Here is a 27379-nt window from a genome sequence, read left to right as displayed (position 1 = left end):
AACCAGGTATTAAACCTGGGAGTCAATCATGATTGTAGATTGAATAACCTTTGAATGAATAACTTTTCCTGTTCATCCTATTTTATGTCAGATATTTCTGACAAACAAAGTTGTGCTACTATTGAAATGTGTCAGTAATGAAACCTGATTGAGAGAGAAAGTGATCTGTCCTCTAAAAAAGCCCCTCAAGTCACTTTAAGATTCAGATTTTCCTGTGTATCAACAAAACTACACACAGGGTCAGTGAGGGTCAGGAGCTTGGTCAGTGTGAGGGTCAGAGAGGTCTAAATGATGCCTCATCAGTCCATCTAGAACTCCTCCACACACTGAAGGAACACAGGTGGAGCTGCTTTGTAGTGGAGGAGAATATGAACTGTTTAACTGGAGCACATGAGTAGAAGAGCAGACTGGAGATGAGAGAGAGCTGCAGACTGAATAAGAGAAGCTGATTATTCTGATCTTTCAACTTCCTTTGTACTGAAGCTGTGATGTGTGTGAATAAAAATGTTGGAGTTCACCTGAACCCCAGTGTGTGAGTGTGTGTTCCTAGAGCACCTCTAGGTCTGGTCAGTGTGGTGTGACCTCCCCCTGACCATCACATAGCAGGACAGTGTGATTTGGAGAGTCAGTAAAAGAATCAGCTGAATTACTGTAGAAAAGAAAAATGAATGTTCAACACAAACTCTAATGAACTCCAGACACTAGAACAGTAATGTGGTGGGTGTGAAAAGCTCTTGTGTGAGTCTCTGTGTTATTTGTAGCTGAGATGATGAGGGTGAGTGTGTGAGTAAGTAGATCTGTCAAATCTGCCTGAGAAACATAGTGTTGAAGAAAAATCAGATAATGAGCTCATTTAGATCAAATCTACTTTACATGGTGTGTTCAGAAATGACTGTAGTCACAAAAATATGAGCTAGAAGAAGTGAATGGAAGTGAAGGAGATGAGAGGATCTCAGTAATCAGGTCTTTCAGAGCTGCTGACTCTTCATTATTTGCTGCTTGTTGTGAGTCACTGATATAGAGACTCATCAAACAGGCAGATAGTGTGTGTGAGTGTGTCAGAGGCTCCTGCTGTGTGTGTTCTGGGCTATTTTCAGTAATGAAGGAGAGGAAAACTACAGTAATGAGAGACACTCTAATGATAATGATGTACTGATGATGAACGACTCATATATTCCATCATCACATAAGAACAGTGACATCACTCCCAACAGAGCCAGACTGCTTTTATTTGTTGTGTCTTTTTCTCATCAGTGAACTTCACTGTCTCTACATTTCTGCAGTGCAGTGGGATTATGCACAGGAGCATTGTGGGAAGGAAGGAGGGAGATGAAGTCAAAAGCTTTCATTCTGAAATCAGAGACTTTGTTCATCATGTGAAATTTACCTGAAACTCAATATTATGTAGCTGCTTGATGTCTGTATTGAATGTAGTTCATGTGATAAGAGTATAAAATCAGTCACTACCAGCAGAGAAAGAAGGAAACACAGTTATTTACTTACCGACCATCCTGTGGAATAAAAACAGAAGGAAACACAAAGTTAGTCAAATCTCCATGAGAAACACTTTTACAACTACTAATAATAACTATTATTAACTAATATAGTGTCAATCAGGAATAGATCATGAAGGAACATATGAAATAAATCATTAAGAAACGGTGAATATAAGAAGAGAGTTTTGTGTTCTGAAGCTTCATGAATGAATGAGGATCATGAGCTGAAGGAAAACTAATGAATAAACTGAATGAAAGACTAAAAGATGAATCTCTATTGTAACAGTCAGGAGGCGGAGCTTCAGGAGAGCCTAATACTCAAACACCATCAACACGTTTTCAGGTTTATGTGGAGAACTGAGAGCTGAAAACAGCTCAAATCAGATCCGTCAAGCAGCAGGTCAGGCTTTTTTACTGTGCTGATCATTCTGGGTTCGTTTCCCAAAATCACTTCATTAACATGTTTTTAAGAAAGTTCGTTAAATAGCGAGTTTTTTCAGAAACTCTTCTTCACTAAAGAACCAAATTAACTTGACAGTAAAGATAATATTTTTAGATTATTCCTTATTTCTAGATTAGTTTTGTCCCATTAATTAATCAGGAAATAAAAAAGGTGAACAAGATTTTTACCTCCTTGCCTTAAGCGCTAATTCATGTTGTTGCTGATAATAATAATAATAATAATAATAATAATAATAATAGTCAATGTAATTAAAATGTTTTACTATTACTGTATTTTTCTTGTCATTGTTATTTTTGCTGTTTGTCTTATTATATTATTATTATTGTTGTTATTATTATTAACAATCATAAACAGAATAAAAGGTAATAGAGTATTTGATAATAATAATAATAATAATAATAATAATAATAATAATAATAATTTGATTAATATAACATTTTCTAATAATAATACTATTATTACTATTATTTTTATTAGTAGTAGTATTAGTAGCATCTGATATTCTCCTATAGACTTTGTTTTTCTATTTACTGTTTTACTGTTTTTATGTCTGTATCAGCTCTAATAGACGATAGACAGATGTAGAATGTTTACAAGAGCACAACTAAGGATCATTGTTCACATTTTCTTGGCTCGTATTCAGAGCTGGAGACTTAAGCTGAAAAGTTACGCATGAAAAGTTCTCTGCATTCAGACTGGCTTGATTTTCTGGGCGGCACATTCAGAATATTGAAATCACACAAGTGCTGTTCAAGACTCTCGGGGTGCCAGATTTTTCTTGTGTACAGATTTTCAAGCAAATATATTTTATTTCCATCTAAGCTCCTCCCTTTAAGACAAGCACTTCACTTTAAACAGAAAGAAATCAGATGATAGAAATTGATAAAGCAGATCAGACCTTAGGGGTGAAATATGACTCAACTGTAATATGATGTAAATTAACAGCATGAGATTCAAACATTTATAGATTCAAATGAACGTCATATAATAGTCTATGATTTTCATTCTTAAGTGCCATAAACACCATATATTATGAATATTTAAGGATGATTAGACAGCCAGAACAACCATTTCACATTTTATTTATATTTATTTCACATCATATTTATTACATTTATTTAAGCTCAGCATGTGTAAGAACACATTTATGAAAATCTAATCTGTAAAGATTTGGCTACTTGAATAAAAACACAACTGGATTTTAACTAATAACATGATAGATAAACATAATAGACCCCCAACAGTAAGACTTCACATATATCAGCCCTCAAAAAGAACACAGACTTTCTGGAGCTTCATAAAGACGAATCTGTACATTTAGTGTTTTTCTATTTACTGTTTTACTGTTTTTATATTGTGTGTACAGTTCAAATAAACTCTTCTTCAGATATTATTAAACACTGAAAGAGTCACAGCTCATCAATCTTTTTCATGTATTAATCATACAGAACTGACCTTATGGAGGAGAAAGTTTGGAGATTAAAGGATTCGTCACTTTAGAGAAAATAAAGACTCAAAAAGATCTAGAAATGGATTTTAAGTTATGAAGCCATTTTAAACATTTTTATAACCAAAAATAATGAAGCTTCCATGTTTTATGCTTGATATTCTACAGTGTGAGAGAAAAAATGACTGAGCACTAAAACTGAAACTGCAAACTAAAGAGATCTAAAAGCTGTTTCTGTAGTCTGAGATCTGCTGCTCTTTAGCTTCTGAGAAGTTAGTCTGATTCTCTCCTCAATAAGTCTGACTCTCTGCTGCTTCTCTGACTGTCTGTAACCTGTTTGTTCTGTCTTTACTCCATGATCCAGCTGATCAGTTATTATATTTCATTATTAGCTTTATTATTACCTTCATAGAACAGTATTAAATATAAATGCTGATATAAATGTGACACTGCTGTTAAAGTTCATGTAAGGAAATGATTCTAACACACATTTCTGATTATATTAATGATAATCAGTGTGAAAAACTGAGCTTCACTGAATTATACTCACCGCTCAGTCTTTCAATTCCCTGTGAAGTAAATAATATAATGTGAGGATTTAATGCATGGATTCAAAAGTAAGTTTTTACATTAAAATATTAGGAAAGCTGGAAATGTAACAACACAGTGAATGTGGATGATGCTGCTCTGTTGTTTGGGGGTTTTATTTTCATTATGTGGATCTGATCCAGACTGACAGTGTTACATTTTAGAACTATAAATTTCTAATTTAGTATTACATTTGCAACTGGAATGTTGGTCTCTCTCTCTCTCTCTCTCTCTCTCTCTCTCTCTCCTTATTTTTCTATAGTACTGTATTATAATTCATTGATTCTGTTATTTCCTAATGAGATGAACTCAGACTGACTTATATTTGAGTTTCACATAATATAACTAAATAAACTTTTGCAAAACAAAGGCAATTTTAATGTTTTACACATGTGAGCCAAAAATAGCAGATGTGATTCTCTGTGATCTGACTAAGAAAATACTATGAAATCAATCCTGTTTGTATCAGATTTTTTCCAAAGTTGGGGAAACATGACATTCACTTCTCTTATTACAGAGTATAGAAGTGAATAAAACAGCTTAAACCTTTCATAATTAATGATAAAAAAAAAAATAATAATAATCTGGTGAATCTGTGCTGAGAGACTCTGCAGACTGAATAAGAGAAGCTGATTATTCTTAAATGAAGTGAATAGAAGTGAAGGAGATGAGAGGATCTCAGTAATCAAGTCTTTCAGAGCTTCTGACTCTTCATTATTTGCTGCTTGTTGTGAGTCACTGATATAGAGACTCATCAAACAGGCAGATAGTGTGTGTGAGTGTGTGTCAGAAGCTCCTGCTGTGTGTGTTCTGGGCTATTTTCAGTAATGGAGGAGAGGAAAACTACAGTAATGAGAGACACTCTAATGATAATGATGTACTGATGATGAACGACTCAAATATTCCATCATCTCATAAGAACAGTGACATCACTCCCAACAGAGCCAGACTGCTTTTATTTGTTGTGTCTTTTTCTCATCAGTGAACTTCACTGTCTCTACATTTCTGCAGTGCAGTGGGATTATGCACAGGAGCATTGTGGGAAGGACGGAAGGAGATGAAGTCAAAAGCTTTCATTCTGAGATCAGAGACTTTGTTCATCATGTGAAATTTACCTGAAACTCAATATTATGTAGCTGCTTGATGTCTGTATTGAATGCAGTTGATGTGATAAGAGTATAAAATCAGTCACTACCAGCAGAGAAAGAAGGAAACACAGTTATTTACTTACCGACCATCCTGTGGAATAAAAACAGAAGGAAACACAAAGTTAGTCAAATCTCCAGGAGTAACATTTTAAAATTATAATATTTCAGTCTTTTTAACTCTTTATCTCCTTATCAGAATCTCCTTTTCTCATCTGTACTGTAGTTTTTCATCCTTCACTACTGAACTGTCACTCAATGCTTTCAGTACAACTCCATGAAGATGTTCAACTAAATAGTTAATTGAAACTCAACCCTTATAGAAATGATTGGTAACACTTTACAATAAGGTTCCTTAGTAAACTAGTAATTATGCATCAACAACTCATGAACTAATATAGTAATTATTAGTAATTAATAATGTGTTATGATTCATTACTGATGAACAAACATGAGAAGGAATTGTTTTTATTCCTGCAGCAGTTAAAATCAGATAAAGTACATTTACAGAATGAACAGACAGACTAACTCATATAATAACTAAGATTAACTGATATATGAACTAAAAGATGAACTGATGTAATAACTATTATTAACTAATATAGTGTCAATCAGGAACAGATCATGAAGGAACATATGAAATAAATCATTAAGAAATGGTAAATATAAGAAGAGAGTTTTGTGTTCTGAAGCTTCATGAATGAATGAGGATCATGAGCTGAAAGAAAACTAATGAATAAACTGAATGAAAGACTAAAAGATAAATCTCTATTGTAACAGTCAGGAGTCGGAGCTTCAGGAGAGCCTAATACTCAAACACCATCAACACGTTTTCAGGTTTATGTGGAGAACTGAGAGCTGAAAACGGCTCAAATCAGAGCCGTCAAGCAGCAGGTCAGGCTTTTTTACTGTGCTGATCATTCTGGGTTCGTTTCCCAAAATCACTTCATTAACATGTTTTTAAGAAAGTTCGTTAAATAGCGAGTTTTTTCTTTATATAGGTTTATAGATCGATGGATTTTTAGTTGTGAAGCCATTTTGATCCACGTTACTCTTAAAGCTACTTCAGACAAACAAAACAATTCTTATAATTCAAACCTCAAAAACAGCCTGTTTGACTTTTACAGTGTATGTAGTTCATATTTCAGCTCAGTTCAGTGATTCTGTAAGAAGAAATCAATATTTAAGATGATTTAGAACTGAACTAAACTGATTTAGAGTCTAAACTAAAACTTTGCTTGAGTTCATTAAATAAATGAAGCTTTTTTCTTGAATGTTTGTTGATGGAAATCCATGATGTGTCCTTTTAGGCTGAAGGTGAGCTGGCTTGAAATAACTCAGCTGTAAAACTGTAGTATTGCTGTGATTTTACAGATGTAGAGAATCTTCACCATCATCACCAGATCTACAGGCTGGAGATCACATTTACTCATGTTCTTCACCTTCAACTCTTTAGAAGATTATAAGATTAAGACAATATTTTAGCTTATATCTAGATTTAATTTTATTGTTAAAAGTGTGCATTAATTTGTAAGATATTTATATAAAAGTTCTCAATCAATTTGTTTGTATTTTACACTTAAAGACATGAATTTCAGTTTGAAACATTGCGGTTTCATCAAACAGTCAGCTGGGGGCGCTGGACTTAATACAGCTCCTGGCGGGAGTGGACATCGCTCAAGAGAAAATGACCTGAAGTTCAGGGTCTGAATCGGAGAACTGAGATTCGCCTCTTTATTGGTGAACTCCACCCCGTGCGCAACGAGTCTGAACACGAGTCCACAGATGCGACTGAAGTGAAAATGTTTATTTAATTCTATACTGTTTTTTTCTAATTCAGCTGCAGTTGTAAGTTTTCCACTGTGCAGTCATGATGTGGAGGTTTAGTGTCAGAGTGAGAAACAGAGTCACTGTTTTTTCTACTGAAATGCTCCATCTGTCCTTCACTCCACATTGACATCATTTATCCTCTGTATGTTTTACCTCCTTTATCTGAACACAACACCATTCTGAACATCTGTGTTTCTCATTTCTGTCTTTTCATCTTCCATTCTGAGACGCTGATGATGATGATGATGATGAGTTTAGTGAGTCAGTAGAGTGAACTTCTGGAATACTTACCAAATACATTTACTGTACACTCCTCTGTTGTGTCTCCATTGGTGACCTGACACAGATAAACTCCTTCATCTGACCATCTACAGTCTCTGATCTGTAAGGAGACGTTTCCTCTCTGCAGCTCCTCAGTGAACAGACTCACTTTGCCCTCGTAGCCCCTCCCCTCTGTCACCTGCCTGTTCTTATAGAGACAAACACAGTCCGTCTCCTTAAACCACCTGATCTCCATGGCAACAGCACTGATTTCAGGAGACAGGTGACAGGAGAGAGTGACCACAGAGCCAGACTGACGCTCTGCAAAGGGACCACCACGGGGTCCAAAGAGTTTAAACTCATCTGTGTAGAAACACACACACACACACACACACACACACACACACACACACACACATTAATAGTTGTGTCTCGTGTGTCTCCACAATAAAAATAAACTCTCTGATTGAATATTATTTAATGATGTTCACAGTAAAACCTTTTGTAGGTTCTGGAAGTTTAACTTACTGTTTCTTGCAGCCGCCATTTTTATCTCTTTATCTCCTCCTACAGATTCACACTAATACAATCCTACAGAGAGAGAGAGAGAGAGAGAGAGAGAGAGAGAGAGAGAGAGACAGAGAGAGAGAGAAATACAGAGACAAAGACAGAGAGAGAGAGAGAGATTCACTGACATGCATATAAGTTCTTTAATTAAAGATCATAATATAGATAATATCAATCAATGTTCACAGTTATCTTTATCCTAATTAGCATGATGCTAACTGCTCTTACCTTCGCTGTTCTTCATACAGTCATATCGCTGCTGGTGGTGAAATATGTCCACATTTTAAATCAGTTCATATCAGGTTTTTGTCTATAACAGCAGATCCATAATAATAAGACCGAGTTTAAACTCGCCACTAATCTCACACGCGACTCTCCACTTCAGCGTCCAGAGCGGAAGAAGCCGCGACTACTTTTACTTTCACTTTCACCTTCATTCAGTCGCTGCGTTTGAGCGCCAGTCTGGGTTGCCAGATTGGTTTGACGATTTCCAACACAGCAACTTTTACAAATCCTCCCAAAATCTTATTGATCAGATAACTGTGAGAGTGACCAACGAAAAAGTAGGTAAATAAAATATGTCTACAGTTTCCAAACTGACATGATATCTAATGATTTATATGACAATATTAAAACAACAACAAACAATATTAATAACAGTATAATAACAATGTTATGTGGTTTCTGCTACATATTCAGTAAAGAAGTTCAGGTTTACTTTTCATTACAGTGACAGTTTTTTCTTTCTTTCTCTTTCAAAATATCTCAGTAAAATATCTCAGTAATAATAAAGTGATGCTGATTAAACAGAAAGAGAAAGGACTATTAACTGTTATGAAAAGTCAACAAATGATCATTTTACAGAAATCCGTGTTGAAAATGATGTGATTTATAAATTCATGCGTAGCAGATGTGGAAGAAGATTTGTGTTTCATTTCACATAAGATCCTTCTCTACTTTTGTCTATTATTTTGGTAAATATTCTTTGTTTCTTATCTTCTTTATTTTTTATCTTTTTTTTTTGGTTCATTTTATATCAGGGAGAATTTGTTTGAAGTCATTCTTGTAGCGAACCTTTATTTTGAAATAGCAGGGCTCAATTGGGGATGTTATTGGCGCTGGACTGCTCACTATCCTCAGTTCGTGGTAAGTACTGAGAGGATAGGTAGGTGTTTTTAGAGCTTTTTGTAGAAAGTTGTTTTTAAAGTTGTTCAAAGCACTTTTAATGCATTCAAATGCTTAGTCAAAATGTTTACTAAGAGTAAAACAACTTTGATTCTGTGACTTGTATTGAGAGTATGAGAGTGTTTTATCGAGTGCAGCAGTTCTTTTTACCAATGAATGTACAGCTACCATTTAGGCTTAATGGCTTCTTTCTTCTCACAGCGAGACAGAGAATTCATTCAGTGCTGTGCTTTTGCCACTTTCATTTTGTATACAGGTACAGTAACTCTCCAAATGCCAATATATGCTGTTGTGCTGTTTATTTTTAGCATTTTCTTTGTTTTGTGAAGTTTAGTGTTTATAAAACTACATGTTTGCCATGTTGGGGTTAAAATATAAATGTGTATTTTTATTATAGTATATTTGCTGCTCTTACTGTTCGCGGCAAAAAACTGAGAAGATAGCATGTGTATGTGAAAGAGACAGAGAATTCCTTCAGTGCTGTGCTTTTGCCACTTTCATTTTGTATACAGAGAAAGAGAGCAAGAGAATAAATTCCCAGTCGTATGGCAGAGTGTGTCCAGTCTTCCTCTTTTCCACCGGTAACACAATGCAGAGGGTTTTGGAGTGTCAAGGGTGCAGTTGAGTCACACATGCATGCAGTTTTAGTGGTGCCGTGACCCGGATCCTGTTGCTCTAGATCAGTCCTCAGTGGATCTTCACACAGTGGATCAGCATCAGCTTGGTCACCGGGAGCTGCAGTATTGTGCTTTGAGCGTCCATATAAGACTCTGACTAAGTTGCCTACTTATACAGCACAGAAAAAAAAGACATTTAGGGAATCTAAATATTAGTACACATAGTACTTTTTTTTCTCTTTTTATTATTTTTTTTTTAGTGTTTGATTGCAGTGTTTGATGTAGATTTGTTTACGTTATTTGGTAAATGCAATATCAAACATGACTTTTGCTATGGGGAAAGACACAACTTGTCCTGAAGATGAAAGCATGTCTGATTTTGGGTTGGGTAGAGGCAGATTCCTTGGCGGGGTACCATTCACACTAAGTGCAGAGGGGAACAAAGTAAATGTAGCCTCACCTGCATTTTGTTCTACTCGAGTGCTTGATTATGTTAGTGATCCCAGTTGTATACTTGAATGGGAGGAGCTAATGCAAATATATTTAAGAAAGTGAGTCATACCAGTGTCAGAGCAGCTTTAAGAGATACTTCCTAAATTAATGGGAAGAGCCAAGGACCTAGTAAGGATAACACTTCACAGTAATTCTTCTCTGAGGCTTACTGATGATCCAAAAGTAATTTTTGATGTGTTAAAGCAACACTTTAGTGAGATCAAATACTCATGTATGCCTTTAGCTGACTTTTATTTTACAGTACCAGGAGGCAAGGCCGGCAAATTGAGGACCCGTGCCATGAAGTAGCCATGATGTTTGTTAAGTACTGTCCTGATCCTACTCTCTCTGCTGTTTTCAAATTCAAAGCACTGAATAAATGGACAGCAAGTGAGATACAAGAACACCTCGACCATTATCAGTCTGAACTGAGAGCAGACACCAGCCAAGCCCAAATGGCCCAGTCATGTGAAACATGCGACTGTTCATGTGCAGACCCCTGAACCAACTGTCATGATGCCAAGCAATGGCCCAACGGAAACTCTTGAACAGACTGAAGCTGCTACTGTATCTTGCCCACTGGTTGAGGACAACTGTATGAAAGCCCTTGTAAGTCTTCTTGATCGTGCCCTAACACAAAATAGCCAGATTGCAGCCAAGCACCCCACTTCAACCCAGCCAATTGCAAATCGATGTAAGGTCTGCAGATCTAATGAGCACTCCACACTTGCTCACTGTAGACAACAGCACCTGTGACTGATTTGTTTTCAGCCCGGTCATGTCAGAAGAAACTGCACTACACAATGTTGGACTTAATTGATCTTCCCCATCATCATCTCAAGAGACACAGCCTTTAAACTAGGCAGACTGCACCCAGGAGGGGAAGGTGTGGGCAAGGATCAACAACCCCTCACTGATCTTGAACAATGTTTTCAGAATGCATGCACTCAAGCACCCGTAGGCGCCATCGTTATAGTGCAGAATATACAAAGAATTGAGCCTTTTGACAAATTGTTTTATGCACCAGTTAGTGTGAATAACAAATTTCAAGTACGGGGGATACTTGCATCTGGATGGCATGCATCTTCAGCGAGGAGGCAGAGGCAAGAACGCTGAATGAAAAAGCATCAGAACCTAAACCTTTGTCTCAGGAGATAGTCTTAGTTGGATGTGGGGGTAAACTGACCAGACCTAAATGCATATATGAGACTGAGTTAAAGGTGTATGGGGAGAGTTGCATTGTGCCTGTTCTTGTTGTGCCAGGACAAAAGGAAGAAATTATATTAGGCACAAATGTGATCAAATTTCTCATGCATTGAATGAAAGTCAGTGATGATTATTGGCGTCTCATTTCCAACAGTGCTCTACAGGCGTCTGTTGAGTGTGAACAGTTTCTATACCTTATGGCAAACACGTGCCTATGGAAAGGGGTTACCCAGCAAATTGGGAACTGTTAAACTTCAACAATCAGTCACTCTTTCAAGAAAGAAAGAACACCTGCTTTGGGGAAAACTACTAAGCAATGTTCCCATGTCCCCAGGGAGCACAGTTGTCGTTGAACCCACATCTTCCAGGGCCATGCCACGCCACATTATGGTTAGATGTATTGTTACTCCACTGTGGGGTGACAGATGAATCCCCATGAAGGTCACTAACTTTTCTGACCAGCCTGTCACTCTTAAAAGAAACACTAAATTAGCTGATGTGTCATCCTGTTTAGCTGTGGAGGATTTTGAGATTTTTCAAGGTGTGAGCCAGGCTGAAGTGACTTCACCATTCCAGCAGACTCCAACAACTGGTCTTTTAGATCTCAAACAAAGACTGCAAGATGTTGGGCTTGGTGATCTTGATATCAACTCCTGCTCCACAGACCTTGTAGGTAAAGACAAACTGGTCCAGCTGCTTGAGAAGTACCACGACATCTTTTCCAAACACCCTTTAGACTGTGGAGAAGCCAAAGGATTTGTCCACCGCATCTGACTCACAGATGATCGACCATTTCGACTCCCCTATCGCCGTGTGCCTCCTGCTCATTATCAGAAACTGTGGCAAGTACTATCGGAAATGGAAGAACAAGGCATTATTCATAAGTCAGTCAGTGAGTACGCTTCTCCTCTAGTCTTAGTGTGGAAGAAAGATGGCAGTCTAAAAATTTGCACTGATTTTAGGTGGTTAAATGCTAGAACCATCAAAGATGCACATCCACTCCCACACCAAGCAGACTGTTTGGCAGCACTAGGTGGAAATGCCTTTTTCAGTACCAGGGACCTGACTTCAGGTTTCTACAACATATCCATGGCTGAAGAAGACAAAAAGTACACTGCATTTACAACTCCACTAGGGCTACATGAATACAACCGTATGCCACAAGGATTATCCAACAGCCCAGCTTCATTTATGCACATGATGCTAAGCATCTTTGGTGACCTTAACTTTAGTAGCTTACTGTGCTATCTTGATGATCTGATGGTATTTGCCCCAAGCGAGGAGGAAGCACTGAAGAGACTGGAAATTGTATTCCAGCAGTTGCGACTTCATAATCTTAAACTCAGTCCAAAGAAATGTCATTTGATGCGTGAATCTGTCAAGTTTCTTGGCCATCTCATAGATAGTAATGGGGTTTCACTGGATCCAGCAAAGGTCGAGATCATCACAAGGATGTCAAGGGCTGATCTTATGGAAAAGGATGGATGCACACATTCAGTGAAAAGGATCAAGTTCTTTCTTGGTATGGTATTCTATTACCAGCACTTCATCCCCAATTGTTCTGCTATAGCCAGGTCACTTTTTGCGCTCACTGCTGGACAGAAGAGGAGAGGCAAAGTCAAAACAAACACAAAGGCGGGGACCTTTGTGTTTCACAAAGACAGTCAGTCGTAGATTTATTGATGAAGCTTACAACCACTTGCTTGAAGAAGCCGAAGGGTGAATCAGGATGGAATTCAAGACACTTTCCGTCTCAAGGTACAGTGCCTGTGAACAGCTTCCCTGCCCAAGATTCTCCTTGTGACAGAATGACCATCAATGGTGTCCTCTACAGAGTCATGAAAGACCCTCTTAGTAGGCAGAAAAGACATCAATTTGTTTTACCTGCAAGTCTACGGGAGAAAGCTTTGCATGGGGTACAGAATATTGTTGGTCACCAAGGACAGGCCAGGATGCTCTACCTTTCACGCCAATGCTTTTTCTGGCCCAAAATGGAGCAGGATGTCAGAGAGTATGTAAGGCGTTGCCAACGATGTATTTTGGCCAAAACACCTGAGCCATCTGCAAGAGCACCATTAGAAAGCATTAGGACTACTGCCCCTATGGAGTTAGTGTGTTTAGATTTCTGCAGTGCTGAGGACAGAAAACATGTTCCATGGATGTGCTTGTCATTAAAGACCATTTTATGAAGCTGGCTCACGCATTTCCATGTTCAAACCAGACTGCAAAACAAGTTGCCAAGAAGTTATTGGATCGTGTCTTTTGTGTGTATGGGTTTCCCCAAAGAATTCACACCGATCAGGGCGTCAACTTCGAGAGTGCACTCATAGAGGAGCTTTTGAACCTATCAGGAGTCTCCAAGTCACGCACTACAGCATATTACCCCATGGGTAACAGGGGGACTTAGAGGTCCAACCGCACGCTTGGTAATATGCTACAAACTCTCCCTCTTCAGGAAAAGCATAAGTGGCCTGAGCACATTCAAACGGTGACGTTTGCATACAATGCGACTGTACACGAAACAACAGGGTATGCCCCTTTTCAGTTAATGTTTGGTCGAATCCCAAGACTCCCTGTTGATGTAATGTTCAAGTAGGTACTGCGTGATCCTGTAGTTGTCGACCACGGAAGTTATGTGAAAATACTCATGACGTATCTTCATGAAGCGGCTGGTATCGCACAAAAGCATGCAGCCGTAGAACAACATAGGCAAGCCGAAGGTTACAACAGAAGGGTCAAGGGAACACACCTTAACGTAGGGGACAGAGTACTCATTGCGAACAGGGGAGAAAGAGGAAAGAGAAAACTTGCTGATAAATGGGACCCAACAGTCTACACTGTGGAAGACAGAAATCCTCAGACCAATCACAAACTTGTACATTGTAATTTGATCTTGGATATTAGTTTTCTGCCTGTAGATACACGTAATGAGGTGACAAGTGATGACCAGTTCAGTGATGGATGTCCAGAGAATGGGTTTTGCATTCTGGACTCATTTGAGACCTCAGAGCACGAAAATCCAGATGATAAAAGTACTGCTTGGATGTCTGATGATTCTGAAGATGCAGAGAGTTTGATGTCATCTGTTGATGGGGTTAAAGAAGATGATAATCCCAGTCCAGAAGATGATGAATCTAGTATTCAAGGAGATGACAATGAGAAGAACCGTCTCACACATAATGCTGGTGTAGAGGGTCCAGATTATGATTCGGACCAATCAGTCATTACAGACACAATTTCAAATGCTCCTGGCTCATCAGAACACACTAGTACTGAAACACAGTCACACATCACAGACACACAGGGTGTTGTTAGGTCTCGTGCAGGTAGAGTTGTAAAGAAGGTCAGTCGCCTGATTGAGTCTATGGCTCAAAAGTCTTTTAATGTTGAGGATTTTGCTAGCACAATCACTAAGAAATCCCAGTCACTTCTTTCTGTTTTTTAGAGCTCCTTTTGTCGAGTTAGTACAGAACATTTTTGGAAGGATTGTTTTCATGTTCACTATGAATTTCAGAACGTAATTGGGTCCAGGTTACTATATGGTATACAAGGCACCATATCATTCCAGGAAAATCTAAGGCCTGATCAACCTTGGGTTCTTCCTGACCTGTTCGGCAGCTAGCTCATATAGCTGAATCTCTGTAAGAAGAAGGCCCTTCATAGCCTGTGCCAGTTACGATTAGATGTGCTTTCCAGATACTAAAGTCTAGCATATGTTCTGGAACCGACTGATGAGGATTTTAGTGAAATTCAAGGGGAAGTGAATGTAGCAGATGTAGAAGAAGATTTTTTTTTTTTATTTCACATAAAATCCTTCTCTACTTTTGTCTATTATTTTGGTAAATATTCTTTGTTTATTGGTTTGTTGGTTCATTTTATATCAGGGAGAATTTGTTTGAAGTCATTCTTGTAGCGAACCTTTATTTTGAAATAGCAGGGCTCGATTGGGGATGTTATTGGCGCTGGACTGCTCACTATCCTCAGGTCGTGGTAAGTACTGAGAGGATAGGTAGGTGTTTTTAGAGCTCTCTATAAAAAGTTGTTTTTAAAGTTGTTCAAAGCAATTTTCATGCATTCAAATGCTTAGTCAAGATGTTTACTAAGAGTAAAACAACTTTGATTCTGTGACTTGTATTGAGAGTATGAGAGTGTTTTATCGAGTGCAGCAGTTCTTTTTACCAATGAATGTACAGCTACCATTTAGGCTTAATGGCTTCTTTTTTTCTCACAGCATGTGTATGTGAGAGAGACAGAGAATTCATTCAGTGCTGTGCTTTTGCCACTTTCATTTTGAATACAGAGAAAGAGAGCGAGAGAATAAATTCCCAGTCGTAAGGCAGAGTGTGTCCAGTCTTCCTCTTTTCCACTGGTAACACAACGCAGGGGGTTTTGGAGTGTCGAGGATGCAGTGGAGTCACACATGCATGCAGACACTGGTTACATAGACAGGGCAGGTTAGCACTTCTTTCTCTTCTGCTTTAACTGCATAGAGAACATTTAGTGCTGAACTTCGTAGAACTAAAGGAAATAATCAATTTAGACTTTAATTACAGAGTTCAATGTGGGAATATCTGTAAATATCTGGCAGCTCTTTCTCAACTAGCCATTTATTGACTTTCTAAGCTGAATAACAATAACAGGCAGAAATCTGTTCTCATATGAGGAAACTGAATGATCTGCTTCAGATGGCAGACTGTTTTTCTCACAAGCTAACGCTCCATATGTGCTCGCTAGACAATAATCCATCATATTAATACTAATAAAAGGGAGTGAAGTTCACTGATGGAGCCTCTTTTAGACTAAACTCAGTGTCACAGCAGGAATATTCAGAGAGAGACTCACTCACACCTTCATCATCATCATGAAGGAGGTTCTTCATCAGGCAGCCGTGTTCTTCACACAGTCTTTTGTGGAGAAGAGCATTAATGAGTGTTAAACACAGCTTAGCTAACATCGCTACTGTTATCACTCTTATCAACACTTTCAGACTCACAATAAAGCTTTGAAATATTGTGTTGAGGTTCAGCAAAGTGATAGAAGTAAATGTGGAATCAAAAGCAGAGCATCAGTGAATATTACACTGTAGTTACTGATAACATTATAAAAGCTCTTTCAGTGTCTTATCAGTGTTTGTTTCTAATGCAGAGCACTGCTGACACTAATGTAGGAACATTTTATTCACTTTTCCAGTAACGTCTACAGGCCTTCAGAACACTGTCTATTTCTTGTGATATAAAATCTTTACACTTCTATTAAACTGAGAGTTGTTCTACACTGTAATGTTAAAGAGTGAAAAAAAATCTCTTTATGAATGAGGTTTTGTATTAAACTACATCTGGAGACATTTGGAACATTTAAACATCCAGTCTGTTCTCTGACCACAAGAGGGCAGCAGCATCTAAATGGGGTGAACCTGCTTTCACTCCTTTACTCCTCTTAAACTGAGAGCTTTTATGGCTTTAATGGCTGTTTTTCCTCCTTTTTTCTTTTCTGTTTGTTCACCACAATCTATCAGCTCAGTAGTTTCCATGTTAGTTAGCCATGTTAAATGAAGCACTATGGTTGCAAACTTGTATCATATTGAGATCACTGGACTAGGAGACCTTCTTCCATTGCTCCAAGGTCAAGTTCCAGTGTCCATTTTAGGCACTTACAGCTGTGGACAGGGGTTAGCATAGGTTCTCTGACTGGTCTGCGGCACCGCAGCTCCATACGCAGCAGGGTGTGATACACTATGTGTTGTGACACATTCCTCCTGTAACCATCATTAAACATTTCTGACTTGTGTCACAGAAGCCATTCTGTCAGTTATGACCAGACGGGATAGCCTTCGCTGCCCTCGCGCATCAGTGAGCCTTAGGAACCCAACACCCTGTCGTTAGTTTGTTTGTTCGGACCACTTTCTGTAGGTACTCACTGCTGCTAAACAGGACCACCTCACAAGTCCCACCTTCTCTGAGATGCGCTGAGTCCAACATGTGAACTTTTAGCACTGACTGTTCATTTTCCGTCTCATATATCCATGTATTTTTACGAGCTGTCTAGGGATTTATGATGGTCATAACATAAAAAAGACAAAAGAGAGCCATTTGACGTTTAAACAGATCAGGTGGTGTTATTTCCTTTTCTTTTGCTGCCCTTTTGTGTGCACAACACAGGACAGCTTCAACAAACATAACCAGGCTAGCTAGGGATTTTAGAGAACTAACTTAGCTATGTGAAAATAAAGAAACAAAAATACAGACGGTCTTCCCTAACTCCACCCACTCTTACAGCCTGGTCAGCATAAGAGTGAAAGTTAAAGAGGAAGATCATGAGCTCAGTCCTAAACAATAGAGGTAACTGGACAGAGAACAAGGGGTAGAGCTAAGCTAATACACTTGAGACAATGACGGACAAAACACTAGCCATAAAACAAACATCCAGCTGAGCTGCAGTTCTGATCTAAAAACAATCACCCCAAGCCGCCATGGAGGAAAGCCTCGAGCACATCAGGCGCATCTGTCGAAGAAATACCCCATGCATTCACAGCCAGCCAATCAGATGCAAGCACCATTACGGGACTCCAGCCGATCACACGCACAAGTGGGCGGGTTCCTAATAAGCGAAAATAGACAGAGAGAGAACGAAAGAGAAACAAGCGAAACAAAACGTCGTAGGGATGAAACAATGTCCCAGACCTTGACATGTGCCAACTGATTGGCTAGTAAAATCATCTGGCCTCTGAGAACCGATCTCTGCCAAATCAAGCACCAAATAACAGACAAACATCTCTAAACATCTACATGTAGTTATATGATTGATCCAGTGGGTAAACACGGCATGCTGGCATATATACAACATCACACTAGTGCATGAGGAAAATGAGCCCTGGCGCCACCTGCAGGCTGATTCACTTTCTCTACATTGACTCTGAACCACCAACTACAAGAGAAAATGAACTCTGCTCTGCTGAACTGAGGATGTTCAGGCCTTTGATTTCATTCAGCCCAGAAGTCTAATTCAGTACTACTTCCCATATTTATTACCATAGAGATACCAGAGTTTGTTCATTTCAGGACCTTTCAGGGCAGGATGACCTTAAAGCTGCACTGTGTATGATTTTTTATGTTAAAAATGTAAATATTTGGCTTTACTGAGTCAAGAGGAAAAAACATCATGCTAAAATATTGTGCCGCCCTGTAAAGCCTAAAGTAATCATTTGTAAGTCTGATGTATCAGGTCAGATTTTGCAGGAGTTTTAGACATGCAGCATTTGATCACTGAATTTCTGTAGTTTGTATACCTTTGCTAGGCTTTCTAGCGTTAAAGGTCATTTTATGGAAGAATGGATTTTCCTTGTTTTTTGGGAGGAAAAATGAATAATTTAAATACAATTTCAACAGTTTTAAAATGTAGTGTCCACTCCACAGTTTATACAGTCCATATATGAAAAATAAGCTCCAAAATATTTGGAATTTATAATAGTTGTGATTTCAGTGTTAAAAGTAGGATCTTATGGGCCCCAGAGCAAATCAATTAATGGGCCTCCACCACACAAAATTACTTTCAGTTAATAAAAAATGACTGTGTGATTTGCATGATATTCAACATTGTTAAGTCTCAAACGTGTTGATGCTCTCAAGGCAAACCACTCCACTCACTAGCGTCTAATATGTTAAAACACATAAATACACATACAGTAAAAATAATGTGTTATTTATTATGGTAGAACACAGGTTTGTTCCTGTCTTCTTGCTGCTCTCCAGTCATCACATAGATTTGTTCAATTCCATCAGCAGCATCTGATTTAATTACTAAAGGATTGATTAGATAAACTAGATATTGACTGTAAATACTGGACTTCATTCAGGAGAGATTTAGGAAATGGTTCAGCTCACACATCAAATCACAATGGATTTTGTTTTATTTATTGTATTTATTCTGATGTTAGTGTTTCTGGAACAAATAAATGCTTACTGCCCAAATAAATAACTTACAACTAGCATCAGACAACCCCAATTCCAAAAAAGTTGGGAGGCTGTGTAAAATGCAAATGAATGCAAATAAAAACAGAATGCAATTATTTGCAAATCTCGTATTTGCAATCTCAAATCTCTTTTATTCACAATAGAACATAGAACACATATCAGATGTTGGAAATGAAACATTTTACCATTTCTTGAACAACATCAACTCATTTAGAACTTGATGGCAACAACGCATCTCAAAAAATTTGGGACAGGGCCGTGTCTACCATTGTGTAGCATCCCCTCTTCTTTTAACAACAGTCTGTAAACATCTGAGAAGTGAGGAGACCAACTGCTGGAGTTTTGGGAGAGGAATGTTGTCCCATTCTTGTCTGATGTAGGATTATAGCTGCTCAACAGTCCTGAGTCTTCTTTGCCAGATTTTTCGTTTCATGATGTGCCACATGTTTTCTGCTGGTGAAAGGTCTGGACTGCAGGCCAGTTCAGCACCCAAACTCTTCTTCTGTAAAGCTATGCTGTTGCAATAGATGCAGTATATGGTTTAGCATTGTCTTACTAGAAATATGCAAGGCCTTCCCTGAAAGAGCATCCTGTTCAGCATGGATTGTGCCTGTGATGTGTAAGCTGCCCATGCCGTAGGCACTAATAAAACCCCATACCATCAGAGATGCAAGCTTTTGAACTGTGTGCTCATAATAAGCTGGATGGTACCTCTCTTCTTGAGTCCACAGGACACAGTGTCTGTAGCTTCCAGAAAGGAGTTCAAACGGAACAGCTTTCCATTTTGCCTCAGTCCATTTTAAATGAGCTTTGGCCCAGAGAAGACAGTGACGTTTCTGGATTGTGCTGACATACGGCTTCGTCTTTGCGTGACACAGCTTTAATTTATATTTGTGAATTGCACAGCGAACTGTGTTCACAGACAATGATTTCTGGAAGTGTTCCTGAGCCCATGCAGTGATATCCAGTACAGGATCATGCCTGTTTTTAATGCGGTGATGTCTGAGGGCCTGAAGATCACGATCATCCAATATTGACCGTCGGCCTTGTCCCTTTTGTACAGAGATTTCTCCAGATTCTCTGAATCTTTTGATGATATTATGTACTATAGATGGTGGAATCTCCAAAGTCTTCACAATTTTACGTTGAGGAACATTTTTCTGAAATTGTTCCACAATTTTTAGATGCAGTTTTTCACATATTGGTGAACCTCTGCCCATCTTTGCTTCTGAGAGACTCTGCCTCTCTAAAATGCTTGTTTTACACCCAGTCATGTGAGTTAGTTGCAAAGTGCTCCTCCAGCTGTTTTTTATTAGTACCACTTACTTTTTCCAGCCTTTTGTTGCCCCTGTCTGAACTTTTCTTGAGTTGCATGTTATTGTTATTCAGCTTAGAAAGTCAGTAAATCACATTGTTCAGATGGACTGAGTTAAGAAAGAGCAGCCAGATATTTACAAATATTCCCACATTGAACTCAGCACTAAATGTTTTCTATGCAGTTAAAACAGAAAAGAAAGAAGTGCCCTGGGGTTTGGTTTGCTTACTAGCACTCCTACGAGCAGTTCTCTCAAAGTTGTCTTGGTCTTCTAGATCTCAACTTGATCTTCACCTTTTCTGTTAACTGCTGCTTTGCTATCTTCTTAAAGCCATCTCCTGCTTTGTGGGCATACATTATTGTACTTCTAAGAGTTCTAGGCTGCTTAGAGAAGCCTGTGGTTGTTCTTGTTGGGAGGTTTGAGTATTTATAAAGCTTTGAAATTAGCATCACCTGGCCTTTCCTAACAAAGACTGTGAACAAGCCACAGCCCTAACAAGCTAATTAAATTCTGAGACTTCAGTAAAAGTTATCTGAGAGCTCAAATCTCTTGAAGTGCCCAAACTTTTGCATGGTACTTCTTTCTTTTTTTCACTCTGAAATTGTACACAAAATACAGTAATCTTCCTTAAAATGTTAAAAAGCATGATTCATTTTTAATATTTTGTTTTATTGTTTTATTTTATGCTTTTTGGAGATCATTTCATCTTCTTCTCACTTCACTTTTCACAGTAACAGAAATTTTGACCAGGGTGCCTGAACTTTTGCAGGGCACTGTATACATATTGTTGTGCTTTATTAAAGGCTGTAGTCGGCCCCAGCCATGCTGTACAAATAAGCAAAGCTTTATGCTATCATCTCTACACTCATGTGTGCACCTGCTTCCAAGTTCCAACTCACTAGTTCTACCCGTTGTGATGCACAAGCACAGGGAAGGAAGGCCTTCACTATAAGAGTCCTTGTCAGAATAAACCCAGAACTAATCTGCTGGAGTAAAGCAGCTATTGTTTCTTTGAAAAGTACAGCATCCAGTTACATGTTACACTTGACTTTTTTCTACACAACAGGTCTCAAAATCATTATTACTAATAGATCAGTGATTTCTTGAGGAACTGAATGTGTTGCTCTTTTTTTAAAGATGCACTGGCACACATTTTTCAGTACTCAAACCATGACATTTCTCAAATACTGTTTTTATCTCAAAATCTCTGTGCCCTGAACCAAAATGTAAAATAACAGCTTTTACCACATTCTCTGGCAGTCAGCTCAACACTTTTTCTGATTGTTCACTCTGATTTTCCAAATGCTTTCCTCCACTAAATTAAGAGGCTTCATATGAACTCACTTAAAGGGTATGAGAGTCTTACTCACAAATAAGGAATAATAGGCTATTTTTAGTCAGTAGGAATATCACAAAGAACTTTACCCTTAAATGCATAACTCAGGTTGATAAAGAACCGTAGCCTCTACCTTGCCCTTTTTTCGGTTAGGACTTTAAGAGCTAAATATATTAAATTAACCATTAGCACTACGAAGAGACAGAGGAATCAACCAATCATGTTTTGATTTTCAATAAGCAGGTCCAATTTTGTGATAAGTAACTCCACTCTAAGCCTTCTGGAAGTCCTGGATACATCACTGAGTAGTTTTATACCAAAGCTCTCTACTGAGTCACTGTGAAACTGCTTCAAGGTAAAATATATGCCAATATGTCTGTCTAAGGCTTTAAATAAAAGTAAAACATGTAGTTTAGAAGTTTGAGATGTGTTTGTTTAAGCTAGAACTGCCTTTTTTTAAGTTTTCCAATCCACCTTAAATGCTACAGTAGTTACATTCTGAATTCTGTTCTTTAGTATGTGATTGTATGCTACAGCATTAGGCTTTCCCTACATTGGACGAGCAGGGCTCAGGACTAGGTAGAATGGTGTCCACATACTTTTGGTCATGTAGTGAATGTATATGGTACAAATACTAAAATGTGATTAGTTACAATCACACATTACAATCACACATGACTTGGTTACAATCATAGATTATAATTACAGATGATGATCCACTGAGTTAAAACTCTTGTAAACGCCACCGAAAGCATGTCAGTGTGAATCTTGCAGAACAAAGTGTCTGTTTAAGGGTTACTTCATGCCTCATTTTTCAGTAATGAAAATACAGCAGTCGAATGATTACTTTAATGTTTCCACATTTCACACTGACTTTCACAAAAATTTAATAGAGAAATACCTTAATAAGAAACAGCTTTGTGAAATGTCTTTGACTAAAAACACAATCATATTATTATTATTATTATTATTATTATTATTATTAGACTGTTTCTGATTATATTTTGGGAGGGTTTGGGGAAGTTGTTGGGCTGGAAACTCTTAAACCAGTCAGGTAAGTTAGACTGAAGATCTAGTACAACAACTTGTACAGAAAGTCAAAGCGAAACTAGTTCAGCATTTCACTCTGGATGCTACAATGTGAACATGTTTCACCTACAGGAGTGATATGACTACATGAAGAACAGCAAAGGTAAGAACAGTTAGCTTCACGCTAAAGCTTACTGTAAACATGAAACCTGTGTGGAGAATTGAGAGCAAACTTTTTCTTATTGCACTACAGAATCTAAATCAAATGCATATGAAATAATTTCCCAATTCCGAAAAAAAGTTGGGATGCTGTGTAAAATTAAATTTATGTGAATAAAAACAGAATTCAATCATTTGCAAATCTCATAGAGCCATATTTTATCCACAGTAGAACATAGAACACATATCAGATGTTGAAACTGAGACATTTTACCATTTCATAAACATTAACTCATATAGAACTTGATGGCAGCAACACATCTCAAAACATTTGGGACAGCGGCAACAAAAGGCTGGAAAAGTAAGTGGTACTAATAAAAAACAGCTGGAAGAGCAAGTTGCAACTAACTCACATGACTGGGTATAAAACAGGCATTTTAGAGAGGCAGAGTCTCTCAGAAGCAAAGATGGGCAGAGGTTCACCAATTAGCAAAAAACTACTATCCAAATCTAAAAATTGAGGGTCAATTTCAGAAAAATGTACCTCAATGTAAAATTGTGAATACTTTGGATATCCAGCCATCTACAGTACATCTGGAGAAATCCCTGTACGCAAGGGACAAGGTCAACGGTTAATATTGGATGTTCGTGACCTTTGGGCCCTCAGGTGGCACTGCTCTGAAAACAGACATGATTCTATACTGGAAATCACTGCATGGGCTCAGGAACAATTCCAGAAATCATTGTCTGTGAACACAGTTAGCCATGCCATCCACAAATGCAAGTTAAAGCTGTATCATGCAAAGAAGAAGCCATATGTCCACACAATCCAGAAACGTCGCCGTCTTCTCTGGGCCAAAGCTCATTTAAAATGGACTGAGGCAAAATGGAAAACTGTTCTCTGGTCAGATGAATCAAAATTTCATTTTCCATCTTCTTATCTGCATTCAAAAGTTCAAAAGCCTGCTTCTCTGATGGTTTGGGTTTGCATTAGTGCCTATGGTGTGGGCAGCTACACACCTGGAAAGGCACAATCAATGCTGAACAGTATATAGAGGTTTTAGAACAACATATGCTCCCGTCCAGACAGCGTCTCTTTCAGGGAAGGTCTTACATATTTCAGCAAGACAATGCTAAACCACATACTGTATACATCACAACAGCATGGCTTCAAAGAAGAAGAGTCCAGGTGCTGAACTGGCCTGCCTGCAGTCCAGACCTTTCACCAATAAAAAATATTTGGCATCATGAAATGAAAAAGAAGACCCAGGACTGTTGAGCAGCTATAATCCTACATCAGACAAGAATGGGACAACATTCCTCTCCCAAAACTCCAGCAATAGGACTTCTCACTTCCCAGATGTTTACAGACTGGTGTTAAAAGAAGAGGGGATGCTACATAGTGGTAGACGTGGCCCTGTCCCACCTTTTTTGAGATACGTTGCTGCCATCAAGTTCTAAATGTGTTAGTGTTATGAAATGGTAAAATGTCTCATTTTCAACATCTGATATGTGTTCTATGTTCTATTGTGAATAAAATATGATCATTGCATTCTGTTTTTATTTACATTTATTTACATTTTACACAGCATCCCAACTTTTTTGGAATTGGGGTTTTATCTGTATATGGGGATTTTAGTATTTTTGAGCTTAAAGGAGGAGATGAAGATGACATCTACAAGTAACGAATAAAAGTGAAACTTCCAGAACTTTATTATTACTTTATTATTTTTATTTAAGGTACAATTATTGGCACCCAATCATTAAGAGTCTTCTCCTATAATGTATAATATTTAACAGTCTGAAACCATCCCTTAATACAGAATATCTCCAGATCTTCCAGGGTCCTAGTTCTAAGTGGTGCCTTATAACTCTCTTCTTCAGCTGAACTTTTCAGATTTTCAGTGGGGTTTAGGTCAGTGGCAAAAGCTAGATTCTGTGGTCTGGAAAATCCAATCACGACCCAGCTTTAGCTTTTAGACAAAGGCAGCCAGATTTTTATGTAAAATCTCCTATTATTTCATGCAGTCTTTTGTAATATGAGTTTGAAGAGGAATGCTTGCAAAAAGAGACAGTAAAGAACAGAAGAAACAAAGATAAAGACTCAAAGTAGCCCTTGGTTGGTCAATTGACTGAAAAATGTTATTGCTTGCGTAAGGGTACTATATCGAACCATCTACTTCACCTCTTCCTCGTCCTCTGGAACAACAGAAACTTGTACAACCAGTCTGGCAGCTGAACAGACCAAATCTAAGGCTCTGAGGCTCTGAGGCTCTGCACTCAGACTCTTCTCAACTCAGCTGCCTGGGCCTCACCGCCTGTTCCGCAGTGAGGACACTTCACACCGCCTCACGTTTGATCCAGGCAGACAAGCTGCAGCAGGGGGTGATGGGGAGGCGGAACAATGAGCTCTCGTTCCCTCTCAGCTCAAGTGTTAAAAGAGCAGAGAGGGAACATGGGGAGAGAGAGAGAGAGAGAGAGAGAGAGGGACGAGCAGCAGCGACAGAGACAGCTAGTGCTGTAAAGGTCGAGTAAAGAGAAGGACTGAAAAGTCTAGCTGAAGCCACTGAGAAGTGCCTGCTTTGTCTTGGTTTTATTGTTGTTTGTTTGGTTGTATTTGGAGTGAAAATAAAGTAATATGCTGCTGCAGATCGGAACCCTTCCTCCAGCGTCCTCCCTGAGCCCGGGGTAGCACATTACATGCTACATGTATATGAACTGATTTAAAATGTGGACATATTTCACCACCAGCAGCGATATGACTGTATGAAGAACAGCGAAGGTGAGAGCAGTTAGCATCATGCTAATCAGGATAAAGATCACTGTGAACATCGAAACGGAGTGGAAAAGAAAAACACTTAATATAAAAAATATATGGTTATGATTGTGATCATCTCTCTCTCTCTCTCTCTCTCTCTCTCTCTCTCTCTCTGTAGGATTGTATTAGTGTGAATCTGTAGGAGGAGATAAAGAGATAAAAATGGCGGCTGCAAGAAACAGTAAGTTAAACTTCCAGAAGCTACAAAAGGTTTTACTGTGAACATCATTAAATAATATTCAATCAGAGAGTTTATTTTTATTGTGGAGACACACGAGACACAACTATTAATGTGTGTGTGTGTGTGTGTGTGTGGTGTGTGTGTGTGTGTGTGTGTGTTTTGACACAGATGAGTTCAAACCTATTGGACCCCGTTATACAGAGTTGCAGTCTCCCTCTGCGGTCACTCTCTCCTGTCACCTGTCTCCTGAAATCAGTGCTGTTGCCATGGAGATCAGGTGGTTTAAGGGGACGGACTGTGTTTGTCTCTATAAGAACAGGCAGGTGACAGAGGGGAGGGGCTACGAGGGCAGAGTGAGTCTGTTCACTCAGGAGCTGCAGAGAGGAAACGTCTCCTTACAGATCAGAGACTGTAGAGACTCAGATTTAGGACATTATTTGTGTCGGGTCACCAATGGAGACACAACAGAGGAATGTACAGTAGGAATGTGGGGTAAGTATTTCAGAGGTTCACTCTACATAAACTCATCATCATCATCATCATCATCAGCATCTCAGAATGAAAGATGAAGAGACAGAAATGAGAAACACAGATGTTCAGAATGGTGTTGTGTTCAGATAAAGGAGGTAAAACATACAGAGGATAAATGATGTTAATGTGGAGTGAAGGACAGATGGAGCATTTCAGTAGAAAAAACAGTGACTCTGTTTCTGACTCTAAACCTCCACATCATGACTGCACAGTGGAAAACTTACAACTGCAGCTGAATTAAAAACTTAGAGCAAAATAAGAACAAAATAAATGTTTTGAATGAAAAATTAAAATGGGAACATAAACGTGAGACTCATTAAACATAAAGTTGATTAAACATCCAGTGAAATCTACAGACTGTATTCAGATCATTAATACTCACAATATGCACTGATCAGGCATAGTATTGCACCTCCTTGTTTCTATACTCATTGTCCATTTGATCAACTCCACTTACTACATAGCTGCATTTTATGGTTTGTAGTGGTGTGTTAGTTTATGTTGTGCTGGTATGAGTGGATCTGACACTACAGTCTGTAATTGTAGAACTACAAAGTGCACCTATACAGTAAGTGGAGCAAATAAAATGAACATTGAGCGTAGAAACAAGGAGGTGGTCATAATGTTATGCCTGATCAGTGTATATTAATTATTAAAATATTATGTTTAATACGTGACGTCACTACAGGCTGCTGACTGACTCTCACAAAAAATCCTTTTCTTAACTAATTAAAGCTGCAGA

The 27379-nt window shown here is 38.4% G+C and overlaps 2 protein-coding genes across 3 annotated transcripts in view; one reads left to right on the top strand and one right to left on the bottom strand.

Annotated features, from left to right (window-relative positions):
• The window catches only part of LOC118800473 (butyrophilin-like protein 2), a 47444-nt gene extending 20601 nt beyond the window's left edge, over nt 1-26843 (top strand). The window contains exons 1-3 of one of the 2 annotated variants that reach the window (XM_036560719.1): nt 25800-25889; nt 26044-26106; nt 26275-26843. In XM_036560719.1, coding sequence (XP_036416612.1) covers nt 26088-26106; nt 26275-26675 — 420 coding nt within the window. In that variant the 5' untranslated portion in view covers nt 25800-25889; nt 26044-26087 and the 3' untranslated portion in view covers nt 26676-26843. Of the gene's footprint in view, nt 1-25799; nt 25890-26043; nt 26107-26274 lie in introns of those variants that run through there. The other variant, XM_036560720.1, reaches the window with a different exon arrangement.
• Nucleotides 7217-8196, bottom strand: LOC118800474 (butyrophilin-like protein 2). Its single transcript, XM_036560721.1, has 3 exons — nt 8026-8196; nt 7759-7821; nt 7217-7593 (listed from the first exon to the last, which is right to left on the bottom strand). The coding sequence occupies exons 2-3, from the start codon at nt 7775-7777 to the stop codon at nt 7232-7234; spliced, it is 381 nt and encodes a 126-aa protein (XP_036416614.1). The 5' UTR covers nt 7778-7821; nt 8026-8196; the 3' UTR covers nt 7217-7231.
• Nucleotides 26844-27379: the final 536 nt, after the last annotated feature.

The sequence above is a fragment of the Colossoma macropomum genome, unplaced genomic scaffold, assembly GCF_904425465.1.
Source record: "Colossoma macropomum unplaced genomic scaffold, Colossoma_macropomum, whole genome shotgun sequence".
In the NCBI taxonomy this organism is placed as follows: domain Eukaryota; kingdom Metazoa; phylum Chordata; class Actinopteri; order Characiformes; family Serrasalmidae; genus Colossoma; species Colossoma macropomum.
The sequence above is the reverse complement of the archived record's forward strand: the minus strand, read 5'-3'. Positions and strand labels throughout refer to the sequence as shown.